Raw genomic sequence first — 13,961 nt, 5'->3', positions numbered from 1 at the left:
TGTGGACACATACCAGTGGCAACACAGATGGCACAACACAGCATAGATTAGAGAGTCTTGCCATATTCATGTTCTTGGAAGTGGATTTCCCTGAAATAATGGTTAACAAGGTGTTTTAATGAAGTTTTTGAAGAGGGATGCTGTCACGTACTCCTTATCTTGATCACACTGCTCTATAACTGGAGACACAGATGGAATCAACAAAACTAATATTCAGTGCACATCTGAATGACTGATTCAGAGATAGTAATTACAGTAACTAAACCTAAAGTTACGGAAGAGGTCTTTTGCCTAAGGCTAAGTCCGTAATCACTCTGCCAGCTTGGCCAGTGTGCTACTACAGTACTTCCACATTATAACTAATTCACAAGATAAACAGACTATACTTTTAGCCAGAGGCTGAAAAAACAAACAAACCAAGCAACCAACCTCAAAACACAGCAACCTTGAGAAGGTGCTACAGTTGAGAACAACCGGAAGGGATTAGGGGTGTTAGTATTAACTCCCCCTCTTTCCCAAAAAAGGGCCTATAATGTTTTTTAGTACAGGATAAAAAGAATGCCTTCAACAACAACAATAAAAAAAGTCATGAATAACCACCTCCCTATCCACTAAGTTTTGCTGCAAAAAATGCGATAGTAGATAGAATGTGAAAGAATCCATTAGTGTTACACAGTTCTAAACAATCCAGTAAAGATCCAGCCCTATACGTATTACCGGCGCACTCTCTCAAGCAGAAAACTGCCATTCATCATTAAAACCAACTGCAGTTACTTTATTGAATTATGTGCCTAGTTTGTTTAGTTAGGTTGTTGAGGGAGGGGACTAGATATGGTAAGGTCATGTTGAAAATATAGGTTCATAAAGTTAGTTGATTTAAATTATCTGTGGATTGTCACATGGCTCACTTCCTGCTAGACAGCTGAACTGCTCATTAAGGATACCAGATTTTGCTCTGACATCAATTTCAACTTCCTGAAAGCTCTGAAAGAAAGCTCTTCACTTGCCTGCTCTCACACAATGGAACTTGGCTCCTACAACAAAGCAGTCCTCTAAACGCTGACAAGAAAACAATCCATCTAAGAGCAACCACTGCTCACACCTCGAGGCTACGATAACCTACTGCTGCTTGCTATTGCCAGTCTTGCAAAGTTCTCCAGCATAAGCTACTGTAACAGCACATCTGTCTCTGGAGATACTACAGCTACCCCTGCACATAAATGCAGTTGCAGAGCAAAGCTACACCAATATCCCAGTTGCAACGCTATTAATTTCTACCTTACAATTATCCAATCCATTGTTTATATTAACATAAGGTAAAATCGAAGCACTCATCCGTACACTTTAACTATATGCAATTCCTATTTAGACTTCAGGCAGAGAAGATGAAGCAAATCCCATGTAGACAGCACTAGAGCACACCACCTCACCTCAACCCAGGGCTCAGATCCCCATTACATTTCTCCAGTAAAACAAAGGCAGAAATGGAAGGCAAAGCACAACCAGGTAACAGTGGGCTTGTCACTGTGGCCAGACTTACTTGTGCTAAGTTAACTGCGATCTCCTTAGATCAACTGTTGTCCCAAGACATCTTCTTTAAAAAGATCTACTCATGCTGTACTTTTTGCTTACTTTACATTGCTTGCTTAAGTATCTGCATAGATGCTCTCCCTCCTTCCTTTCTGAAAGACTTACCATTATCTAGAATGACGTGAATAATTTGTCATACCTGTAGAGTATCAATCAGGCTGCAGTATCAAGTTGATAATCTTGTCAGCTAAATTGAAGCTGTTGATCTCCTTTCCCAGAAACTTTACATGACCACTGTTTGCTATCAGAGCTCCGTTCATTAATTCCTCAAGGCAGATAAAGTATCACTAAGCACAGCGTCATCCTATCTGCCACCAGTCACCCTCCTGAACAAGTTGCTTCACTTCAAGTTGACAAACAACTCACCACCACTATCTGCCAGGTTCTGTGCCTCAGAATGGCGCAAAACTGATGCACTGCAAAATGAGCTGAATGCCTTGAAGATGGAGACATTCCTTTCAATCTCTTTATATTCTGTTCATGTTTATCTGTAGGTACAGTATTTGTCTGGTGTAATCGTCACACTGAATATCATTATATTTATTTTGCTTCAAGTGTATATGATCCAAAAGCCCACCACTTGCGAGAATGTTTTCCCCCACAGTGCCTGAGGACCTAGCCTATTAACTACAAATTCTCCAGGTGGCTGGGCATTTAAAAACAAGGAGTCAGTTCTGGGGATTACACCACTTGAATTCCACTGATTTCATTAACTTCCAAGGATACAACACAACTGGAGAAATGTCAGGCACTACGTCCGCTAAATTTACTTCTTTCTAGGTGACTAAGCGCTGATATAGGGCCCTTCTGCATTCTGTGCTTAAAGGCTTGAATCCACACTGAATCTACAAAATAAAGAATCAATTATTATTCAGCAAGTGCTTCTCTTTGGTTAATCTGCACAATTCTTCATGAAGTCTTAACCTGTCTTTTCATTTTATGACTCTTCCCTCTAGCCTACTTTCAATCTTACCCATTTTCAGCCCAATTACCTTAGGAAAAATAAACCATCATCCTCTGTGTGTACATGTATGTATGTTTCTATTTGTCAGGTTTTTTCCTTTGTGTTCATGATTCTTCTAGCACACCTGCAAGACCCCAAATTTTGGGTCCAATGGCAAATTTCACCCAAATCTGAAGGATGGAGAGGAATCTCAAGAGTATCAAAGCACGCTAACACCCCACGACCATCCCGCCCACGATTTGGCAGCTGTGTGGTAACAGATGTGCATGTAGATAATACAAGGTGAAGTCCACTTAAGATACACTCCTTGATACAGCAGTTCTGCTGTTTCTGATCCTTCGTGTGCATCTGCTCTCTCCAGCTGCCTCTCAATCTTTATCTTCTCAGCCTACAAAACGCATCCAAGAATGGGCTTGCAAATACCAATACTTTTAAAGCTCACATATGATATGCTGGAAAAGGCAGCAAGTTTCTGATAAATTTCCTGAACAGTGGTAGCAGGCAAACAAAAGAGTACTAATTAAACCAATGCTGCTGCTCAGTCAGGGCTGTCACAGCTCCCCCCTTGTCATCCTTTGTCACTCATTCTTCTCCCCTGCACCAGCTCTGGTGTTCACACAAGCATTTCAGGGAGTGGAACCACTGAAAGCCAGCCCTGGCAAAAAGAATGCTTAAAATCAGCCCAAACAAGCACCTATTTAAATACGCAGAACCACCATGTTCTAATACATTATAATCTGTGCCATAGATATGGCACCCTGTAAAATGCCCCACAGCAGGAAAAGCTCTGGTTGGAACCTGCAATCAACCTATGAGATGCAAATTCCCAGCAAAACAAACATCACTCCTTCCAGCTCTCATAATTCCCCACTGGATTTTCTGATGGTGGGAGAGCCTTATGTTTTGCCTCCTTAATAGTCCTCTGTCTTATTCAAATCCTACTTTAACGGCCACACCCAATTTTGGCTTATTACTTCTTATTCTTTAATCTACTTCTGTCAAAAAATAATAAATATTTCTGTACAAATCTGCATGCTTTTACAACAGTATAAAACATTATGCAATATATGAAAGAAGATGCTAGACTGCATGAAACATTTTGTAAAATGCATTGGAGTAAAAAAGCATGAAAAACCTCCAACTAGTAGAAATCTAAAAAGCTTAAAGTACTTTAAATTCAACAGGTGTCACTATTTGCTTTGAAACTTCACCAAGTTCAAAAATACAGTGATGTCTCTTGCTCACCAACTTATAGTCTTTGACCCTAAATGGTTTATCCCTTATATTTCCAGTGACTGAATTAGCTCAATCAAAAGGTTGGAAATAATATTTACTGCATATTCTAAGGAATGATATATATGACATATTTATTTATTAAAACCAGACATCAAATAAGTCTACTTCTCAAGCACTATTTTAAATGATCGAACTAGACAAATCTGAAATCCAAGATTTTATACTCAACAGTTCTTACAATAGAAATACATACAATCTTGTTTACAGGGGTCAATTATACAATCTTAATTATACTATCTATGTCCTCTGAATACAGCAGATAAATTATCTTCTGCAATACTATTCTCAAAATGGGGACTGCAGTAAACTGTTAGAACCAGGACATTTCTGGAAGTATCTTCCAACACGCTTAGGAGATCAGTCATAATATTTACATATACTCAAGCACTTTAAAATCTCAAGTTGTATTAACCAGCTGTCATCTTAGTGTCAAACTCCGGTCATTTTAATGTGAAATAAGGGTCAGCACATGATTTCAGCTATTAGTAAAACATTTCTTAGCTACTGAACCCCTGTTAAACGATAAATGCTAGTTTCCCACAGCAAGGCTCTTCTTGAGCCTCCTCTATACTGCATTTTATTCAGAATAAAACATCTGAATTAAAGAAGAAAAAATAAATACACTCCATCAACACAAATTATTTAAATGCTAACCATACGCCTGACTGTACTGTATATAATGAAGACATTTTCACTGAGTAGTACAAATTTGATCTGTGATTGCTAGCTTTTATGAAGTGAGGGTGAATTTCTATAGCCTAGGCAATGCAGGACTGCTGCAGAACTGCACTGAACTCCCACAGGCTTTAGATATTTAAAAATCTGAGTCTCTGTGTCTAGGATTCTTCACTGCCAAGTATAGAAAAGCTCACTTTATAGAACATGAAAATAGCTGTGAAGACCCCACTATTAAGACTGAACATTACAGACACATATAAAGTTTTTATTTTCTTCAGGAGACCATACATGCATAAAACCAAACTTGCTAGTCTGTTAAAAAAAACCTGGCTATTATCAACTTTCAAAGTATTGAGAAAGAAACAGAAAGCACACTTTTACCAATTGAAAGTTTAACAAACTCGGGTGTTAATTGTAGGAAAAAAAAAGATAGAAAGATTGGATTAGGTGTGTTTGGCTTTTTTTTTTTTTAATAGCTTGTATCCCTTTAAGCCCATTGGAAAAGCATAATCCAAATGAAAACTGATTGTCTGAACTGGCACACTAAATACCATGCTCAACAGAAGTTTACAGTAAAAGCCTTCCATTCCAAACAGAAAATAAACAACAAATCACTCTCTAATGTATGGCATGTCTATATACAGTAAATTAAAATTCTTCTCTGGGCTTAAGAATCTCATCTGCAGTTTTAATAATACTTCAGAAAATTTCTGTGCAAGTACACTGGTCTTCAACAAAACCAATGGGAATTCAGAAAAGCAGCAGAAAAAATGTTAGGGAAGAGCTATGAAAATCCAGTCTTTCACTCTTGATTATGGAAGCTTTTTAAAAGATGCCACCTTCCCAAACTTCTCTCTTGCAGGTCTAACTCCTTGTCTATATTGCAGAGCACACACACACGCTTCAGACCATTCCAACGTATAGGTAGCATTCCTTTATCTTTTCTTTCTGACACAGAGGATGAGATTTTATAAGAAATAGGAAATTTCAAGTCAGCACAACACCTTGAGATGGTTGTCTTTATACTGATTACCAGAAATAAAGACCTACCATATAATGGGGTGCTGGGGGGATCCAGTACTCTCAAATTGATCAGAAGTTATACAGTGCTCTCCTTTTATGAGGCCTAAGTTTTATTATCCTTTACATATACAAATACACACACAAAAAAAAAGTATCATATCCAAAAGTGTTTTGAAATGATCAAAGCTGCAAAATGAGTCAAAAGTTAAGAAATACTGAAATTAAGACTTTACATTCACTAGAAGAGCTAAAAAGCACATCTCTGACACTCAAGACCTAACATCCTAAGTTTTAAGTCTCTGCTGTGAAGCATTAGGAAGGTAACTCCTCAACAGAATTGTTGTAATATGCTTTTTAATAACAGGAAGAAAAATAATTTCTTTTCTTCTTACTGTTGTTCCCTGCAATGTCTGATAAACTTTTTGAGGGAGTTTTCAGCTACTGTTTATCAGGCAAATAGCTCAAAAAAATCTGACTCAAGTGATTTAAATTTAGCCTAAGTGAAAGCCACCAAAACTGGGCTTTTAGTACTGGCTATTAAACAAATTAATACCTCTTTTACCTGCAATTTATAATTCTCATATTATGGTACTATTACCAAAATAAAACTGCCTACCAAATCTATCTCAGGGCCCCACAAGTAGCAACTAGTAGGCTGAAACAACCTGACAAAACACCAAGAGTGACAGTGCTCCTGGATTTCACCTCAAGATGTAGCTGATAAACACAGGTAAATCTAATAGCCTCAGCTCAGTGCTGCCTCCCTCTCAGACATACAAGTACTGAAAAATCCCATGGACCAGAGCACAAGCTCTTAGGTCTCCCCACCCTTATTCTGAACCACCAAATCTCCTTTCTCTATCCCTCTTATCCTCTACTCCCCATTCCTAAATTTTAGCCAGCCTGGTCCCCTTAAATATTGGTGGAGTTCCTCTCTAGCATTTCTTAGAGGGAAAACAGAACCAAGGACACTGATTCAAATTCTTTTGTGGTTATGCTTCCTTCTACTATCTCAGGAAACCATCTGTAAAGCAGACAGAATACTTCCCAATGTTACTAGATGTTAGAAAGCTTAGTCGATGGTGTTTCTGCAGCTTGCTAGAGATTCTTGGATGAAAGGTGCTATATATGACAATTATCTGTACTACTGTCTGCGTATCACTTAAGAGTAACAAACACCAAACTGCTATTGAGGTGAAAGAAGAATATAGTTAAAAACAGTACTTCATAATCGCTAGATACAGTCCAAGCAGAAGAGCAAAACTTGTCCTTTTTTTCTTTTTTCCTTTTTGTCAGGTACAGACCTAACAAGTGTTCTTTGTTTCTTAAAGGTCACACTCAAAATGTCCAAAAAATAACAGAATGAAGGGTTGCAGTTCAGGTGCCTGCAAGTCAACAACTCCTCCTTTCTCCTTGCTGCTGGTTATGAAGGATTTAGAATTTGCTCCTGCTTTTCCCCAGTTTTTCATTAGAAGAGTAAACAAAGTAAGAAAGAAGGGTTATTTGCAATCATCCCCATAGTCGCTACCTCTCCTCCTGGAAGAGAACTAACACAGGAGAGCTGGGGGCAGGGGACATGACTAAGCTGGCAATCCTTGAAATGCAGGACTTTGTTGCTTAAAGGGTCCCTGTGTTTTCATCAGGAAAAGCCACACATGCTCAAAACCTCACTTGGTGTGCATCCCCACAACTGTCACCACTTTGGCGGAACAAAGCCGCACAAGGTTACATCATACATAGACCCACGTGAGATGTGCAAAACAGCTATTTTTGCTCAATGCCCAGCAAGAAAAAGTGGTGCAGCACTGTACAAAAAGGGATCTCAGGGGCTCATTACCCAGAGCATTTACTCAAGGTATGGGAGGTTTGAGTTCTGGGTTCTTCTCTGCCTGTGGACATGCCAGTTCTCCCATAATAGTGACCAAACAACCATGGGGCATGCTCTGCTTCTTGCTGAAGCTGTTACGCTTTGGAGAACAGTTATCTTTGTAAAGTGGCCCAGTGAAACAGAGGGGGAGGAAAAAGACAAGGGAGAACAGAGTGGGATATGAACATCAGGTCCTGTTATTAGAGAATGCACCTAGGACAAGAACCACCATCTTGGCTCTGGCTTCTGTTTCCAAGATCACTTACACATCTATCCAGCAAGAGTTTTAATTTGTCTATGGAGCTGTCTGTTTTAAGACAATTAAGCAGTGGGCATTCCTTGTTCTGCTTTTCACAGCAAGTTCTGGCAGCCTACACCACTGTCAGAAGTTAAGCATCATTAAGCTGATTTAGTTACTAGTACACCGTTAATTATTGTTTGGCCGTATTGCACAATTTTTTTTTTTTTTTCTAATTCCCACCAAAGAATAAGAAAAAGACTCTTCATAAGCACTGCTTTAAAAGTATTCCACATCAACAAGCAGCCTACTAAGCATTTAGATCCCAAATCTGACCCTTCTCTGCATACACAGAGTTTATCTGTGCAGGTAACATGGAAATCTACCAGACAACAGCAACTGAAAGAAGTGACTGTCTGAAGCGGTCTCAATATATCTTCAACAAATAAATAAAAAAAAAATTACTATTTATGGGGTTGTTCAGGCACTCGGAAACATGTCAGTAAACAGCTCTGATACCCTCTGACACTAGTAATTTACATCACGGAGGCCAAAAACCTTGTTACAGTCCTGTACCTGGCAAGCAAAAGTGCTATTTATCACCGGATGCCCCAGATGATTCCAGAAATATGCTCTTTCCCATTACTGCTCATTAGCAGTGGTTCTATGAATTGAAACAGATTTTTTTTTTTTTTTGAGAATAAATGCTACAGGATGTTCTAAAAAGTTTAAGCTGTTCCTTTAGCAAAAAAACCCAGCAGCCCCACCATCATCCACACGGACTGCCTAACCTAATTCTACACAAGAACGCATCTGTACCATCATGAAGAGCCCTGACAACATGAACAGAAAGCTTGCCAGCCACCTTAAGACACAGATGTTCACATATTCTGGTAACTCAATTTCAATATTGGACATATTCCACCCAACCCAGGCAGCACAGATTTTTGACTTTTTTCATTCTGTGAAGAACAGTGGTGGAAGAAAGGAACCGAAACCTTAATAAGCCTAGCACTTTCAGACTTCAAACAAGGCTTATATACACAGCAGTTGCTTTACGAAAGAAGAGGCACAGATTAAGAATTTGGAAAGGGAAGTACACATCCATTAGCTTTGGCTCTTACAAATATGTAACTGTTTTAAAATCCACCCAGCTTTCCTTTGTTCATAAAGATATTTGCTAGGGCATTGTCTATGCATATATAAAATAAAGAGTAAGTATAGATTGTTACTTTCAGGTATGTTATATAGGCTACTTGAATAACGAAAAAGGAGAAACAAATTATGAATCCTTAACTAATTACAGAAATGGTAGTTTGGTCCAACTGTGAAAATACCATCTTTCATTCATTAGAAAAAACAGTCCTTAGAAGCAATTACTGTGTGCTAAATGGTGACCTACTAACCGGCCTTCAGAATTGCCAAATCTTTAAAAGTTATCTCAACAAATATTCCCTATTAGTTCTACATGATCATATTCTGTCTTGTAGGGAAAAAAAAAAAAGACCATCCACTGACCTTCCCTCTATAAACACAACTTAAAAAAACCTAACAAAAACCAAACCACCCTGCATTAACTATATCTCTGCTACCACTGTAACAACTACAACACAGAATGTGCACACTTCCATACAATTTTGAATCCACTAAAAATACAATGTTTATTAGTTCCTTAACTGCAAGGCAACACCTAACCACCCCTCCATTAATGAGGATTCTAGATTTGCTATTGAAGTTGTGAGATTCAGGTTAAGCTCCTGTAATTTAATTTTGAAGAGCTATGTAAGTCCTCAATATATTCTTCCATAAGATACGTAAAAGCCATTGCAAAATATCTGAGCTCTAGTCCTTAAAATAAGCCATCCAAATTTTAAACGGATAATAAAAGTGGGATGAGTATCCATAATGTAAGCAGCAAATCACAACATATGAATGTGCTACTTACAACTGAGATTAATACAGCGGTGACACTTAAGACACTTGGAAGGAAAAGGTGGGGGGGGAGAGAAAAAGAAGAAGAGTTTGCTCAAAAAAAAAAAATCAAACAGTGAAAGTGAAGAGAATCTAATGACATTTACAAAGAAGAAATGTAAACATTTTTTGGAACAAACGTTTGGTAAAAGATAGAAGCATAGATCATTTCACACTAGGTGACCCTTATGCAAATACTTAAAATATACACTCAAAACTAAGATGGACATAATTAAATCCCAGTATTTTGACTCACAAGTCAATTAAAAAATAAATCTTGCAATACTTGGTACACCACATATGCATTCAAAATCAAATATTAAAGACAGATTAATTTGAAGTTACACTTAATAGCGCAGGATCAGAATTTAAATTGAGTAGTTAATATACATTGTGAATAAAGAATTAGATGCAGGTCATTAGCATTTTAATACAATACTGTAGTGAGAAAGTTTTGAATTATATCTGAAAGTTGTAATTACCTACACAAGCAGCTACACGTTAAACGGGTTAGAAGTACATCAGTATCTATAAAAATCTTTTGCAGTAACATCAGATAACTAAGTGCTGAAGAGAACCTTCAAAACCCTCAAACTGTACAGCTCTTCATAAACTGCAATGTTACAGGCAGACACTGTGATAAATTTTTGACAGCTGAATAACATTCTTAAAGTTTATTGCCGGTGAGGTCCAATAGCATTACTGAGTTTTAATAACATGTTAAGATAGAGTAAGACAGTGTTGCACATCGGTATAACCATGGGTAGGAAAACAAAAGACAAATGAGGAAAAGGAAAAAAGGCAGGAAGGGCCAGTAGCAGCAACAGCAGGATAGTTTCAAAGGAAAAAAAAGGTGGACTTCCAGAACCTTCATTTTATTATTTTCCTTATGTCTTCAGGTCCCATTTCTACACCAAACATAAACAACTTTAAAAAAATTACAATTTCACTATATACAGTGCAATGAAACTGAACATGACTAAGTCTTTGGGTACCAGTCATACTCGGGGGTGGGGGGGGGATTAACTTCAAAATTCTTAGAAGATTATGTGAATATTTACCCATGCCAGTTCCAGCTGGTGCAATCTCTCTGGAGAAGATTTCTACAGCCTCTTTTTGCTTATGGTGCACAGCAAGCCAAATAACGGCTTCCCGAGGACCCTGCTTCAAAAAAGTAGAAATTAGATTAGCTTAGATGAAGACCATCAGTTAAATGTACCAAACTGAGAAACAACTATAGCTCAGCATTCAAGTTAAGTCTAATGGAAATGTTTAGTGCTCACTGCTACAAACTACACTTTCCATTCAATGACTTTTCATCCAGCATCACTATAATTTTCTGTTAATGTTTCATTATCTTTTTTACTTTGCTATCATAAAATCAACTATTGGATATTTCAGACTGCTAGGACACTGTGCTTCTCCAGTGTTCTCAAAGAATCAAGTACTACAACTAACAGTACTTCATAAGAAACTATTTGGCTTCACTCTCAGTGGAACTGGCAAACAAACTTTCCTCTTATTTTAAGTGCACTGAGAATACTTTGGGTTCAAGTTCAAGAGCCAGGTTTACTTCTCTTAGCATCAAGGAGTAAGCAGATCTGCTCACAGAAAAGAATTCAAACACAATGCTTCTGAGTTAAATGGGAGAACAGAATTTGTAAAAGCCACCACGTTTCCAGCGAAGAGAGTAGACACTCCTCTAAAGGTAAACCCAGGCAGTACTCCGCTCCCTACTCTACAGTCGACTAACACACCCGCCCTTGCAGATAAGCATTCTCCCTCACTTCAAGATTTTACTTCCCTAAAAACCTCTTTTCTGCTGCTGAAAGATCTACCACTGGAATCAATACACTAGCAAAAGCCTTAGAGTGAACATTAGATCTCACTCAGGGCAAAGACTGTATTTATTCAAGAATTTGCATCCACCAGTAAGAACCACCTTTGGTCTACCTGTGAATCACTAAAAATGTGAAACCTGATCAAAATACAACTCTGTCCCTAAGTGTCTCTTAATTGCCCCAAAGCACAAGCACAACCATTACCATCATACATATGAAATGGGACTGCACAAGATACCAAAATCAACTGGTCAGGAGTTTCTCACACAGCACTACTCCAAGTATGGAGTTGTGCAGCACGGTATTTCCTCTCTCTGGAAGTCAGCTTTTTTTGTTAATGAGCACAAAGAAAGTTTCTAAAGGTTCTTTGGTAACCTTACATGAAATTCTTGGCTTACTTAAATCAATGTAAAATTCAAAAAAGGAGAAGTCTGACTACAAGATACTACGGTATTTCTTCCGGTGTTTATGCCCTTTTTTATGGCAACATTAAAGGATGTATTTCATGAAAGCATGAAAAACATGCTGAAGTTTGCAGTTGGGGTTTTTCTTTTGTTATTCTACAGAGCTCAGAGCTGTTCTACTAAAAATGTAGAAAAGTGAAGGAAAATTGAACATACAGCTACATAGGATACTGAAGAGGACATCTTCCTGGAAGAAAGGAACAATAGGATTTTGGAAGATCCAAGCCAGACATTTGCTATACCAGGAAATGAATATACATGACTAAATAACCCATTTTTAGTTTATTCCAACTTTTTTCCTTACATACAATAGTTTCTGAAGCATTTAATAGCTTCCCAATTGTGCATGAAAACATGAAGAATATTTTAAAATAACTTTTCCTCCTAGTCTAACCCTTTTAACAGACTTCAGCAAAAAGCCTATTTCTTCACAAATACAGAAACCAGTGACATTTCTGAAATCATCAGAGATTAAATATTCAGCAGACAGGAAGGATACAGATGCTGTTAGAATTCAACAGCCCCAATTTCAAAACGTGGGGGTTGAGGTGCGGAGCAGAGGGGACACCTTTTTTTTGGTCAGATGAAAAGAATGAAGCCATGACTCCTTAAAGGAGTCCTCCCTCCTCTGGGCTAAGGAACAGCATCATCCTGCACAGCACCAAATTTTTTACGACTTAATGCTGAAAAGACAGAGGAACCTTTCTTCATGCTAATGGCATCTTTCCTCTAACACGTAGGAACAGGAGAGAAAAGATAAACACCTTGAAGTTCTTATTATATGCAGGCAGTTGTTAGATGAACTGAATTAAAGTAATGATGAAACAAAACCACGTCTCATCCTTCTTGCTGTATGTTTTGATGTTTATTCACTACCCAAACTTGAATGGGTATCCTTGATGTGAAGAACTAGAAGTCACATCAAAAACAATTCTAAAAGTACTTGAAATAATTATCAATTTATACAGCTGGCAGTGGAAAATGCTACTGTTATGCCTAACAAAATATAAGTTGACTCATCAGAAATCTAGTAAATTTAACAGTATCATAACAAAACAGTCTTCCCCCCGCCTCAAATTTTTTAGACTTGACCAAACACTTTAAACTTCAAAAGAACTTTTTCCTCTTCAAAATAACCTGAGAAACTACATGCTAGATCTGAACTCCTAAACTGCCCATCTTTTAACACATCTCCTAACTCTACTGCTACTTAATTGCCCACATTTCTGTAAAGCTGCATTCTTTAAAAACATTACATAAACAGCAAATTGAATATTAGCTTTTGAAATACTGATGTCTTGTATATTAGTATCATTTTCCTGTGTGTATACAGTACATTTTTCCCCAAAGCAATACTGTTGACCATGTCAACATTCAAAAATCTCAAGTCAACTTCAGGAATTTAAGTAACTTCAGCAATGTAGAAGATTAATGTATTTCCTAGTGGCAGCTACTGAAATGCTGTTTATCATAAAAGTTGTAATACACTGCACCAAGCATTCTGGCCATTCTAAGAGTATCCCAAAGAGACCGTTATGTTAACAGACTACTAAATCCTCTATTCCAACTCAAATACATGACAAAACCCCAACACAAATAAGCTCACTTATGCCAGCTTATACCAAGGGAGGAAAACTTTTTGACTTTATAGCTGGTCATCATCTAAAACCCAATAATGAAAGGACTTCCTGTTTTAGTATCTTTAAACCTAAGTCCTAAATATCCATGAATTTGAAAGATGATTTTTCTCTACTTCCTATTCTAGCGGCATATCCACACAGAGGTACTCTGAGGTACTGTAATGGTAAATATAATTGCTTTCATCTTCAAGTACCCCTATGTAGTCATACTCACACAGACACACACAGTTCATTTCGCAGCCTCCAAGCTCCCAGCCTGGAAAATACCTGCCACAATACTATTGCGTAAGAAACCCTGCAAACATGATTCACATTTTTATTAGTTTCTCTCAATACTCATGTAGGCAAACCCTAAAACAGAAGTTTAGCAGAGCCAAGGTAAGAGAGGT

The 13,961-nt window shown here is 37.8% G+C and overlaps 1 protein-coding gene across 1 annotated transcript in view; it reads right to left on the bottom strand.

Annotated features, from left to right (window-relative positions):
• LOC104034360 (uncharacterized) overlaps positions 1-13,961 on the bottom strand; it is a 62,601-nt gene that overhangs the window by 17,776 nt on the left and 30,864 nt on the right. The window contains exon 13 of the mRNA XM_075709486.1: positions 10,689-10,788. Coding sequence (XP_075565601.1) covers positions 10,689-10,788 — 100 coding nt within the window. The remainder of the gene's footprint in view (positions 1-10,688; positions 10,789-13,961) is intronic.

The sequence above is a fragment of the Pelecanus crispus genome, chromosome 4, assembly GCF_030463565.1.
Source record: "Pelecanus crispus isolate bPelCri1 chromosome 4, bPelCri1.pri, whole genome shotgun sequence".
In the NCBI taxonomy this organism is placed as follows: Eukaryota; Metazoa; Chordata; class Aves; order Pelecaniformes; family Pelecanidae; genus Pelecanus; species Pelecanus crispus.
The sequence above is the reverse complement of the archived record's forward strand: the minus strand, read 5'-3'. Positions and strand labels throughout refer to the sequence as shown.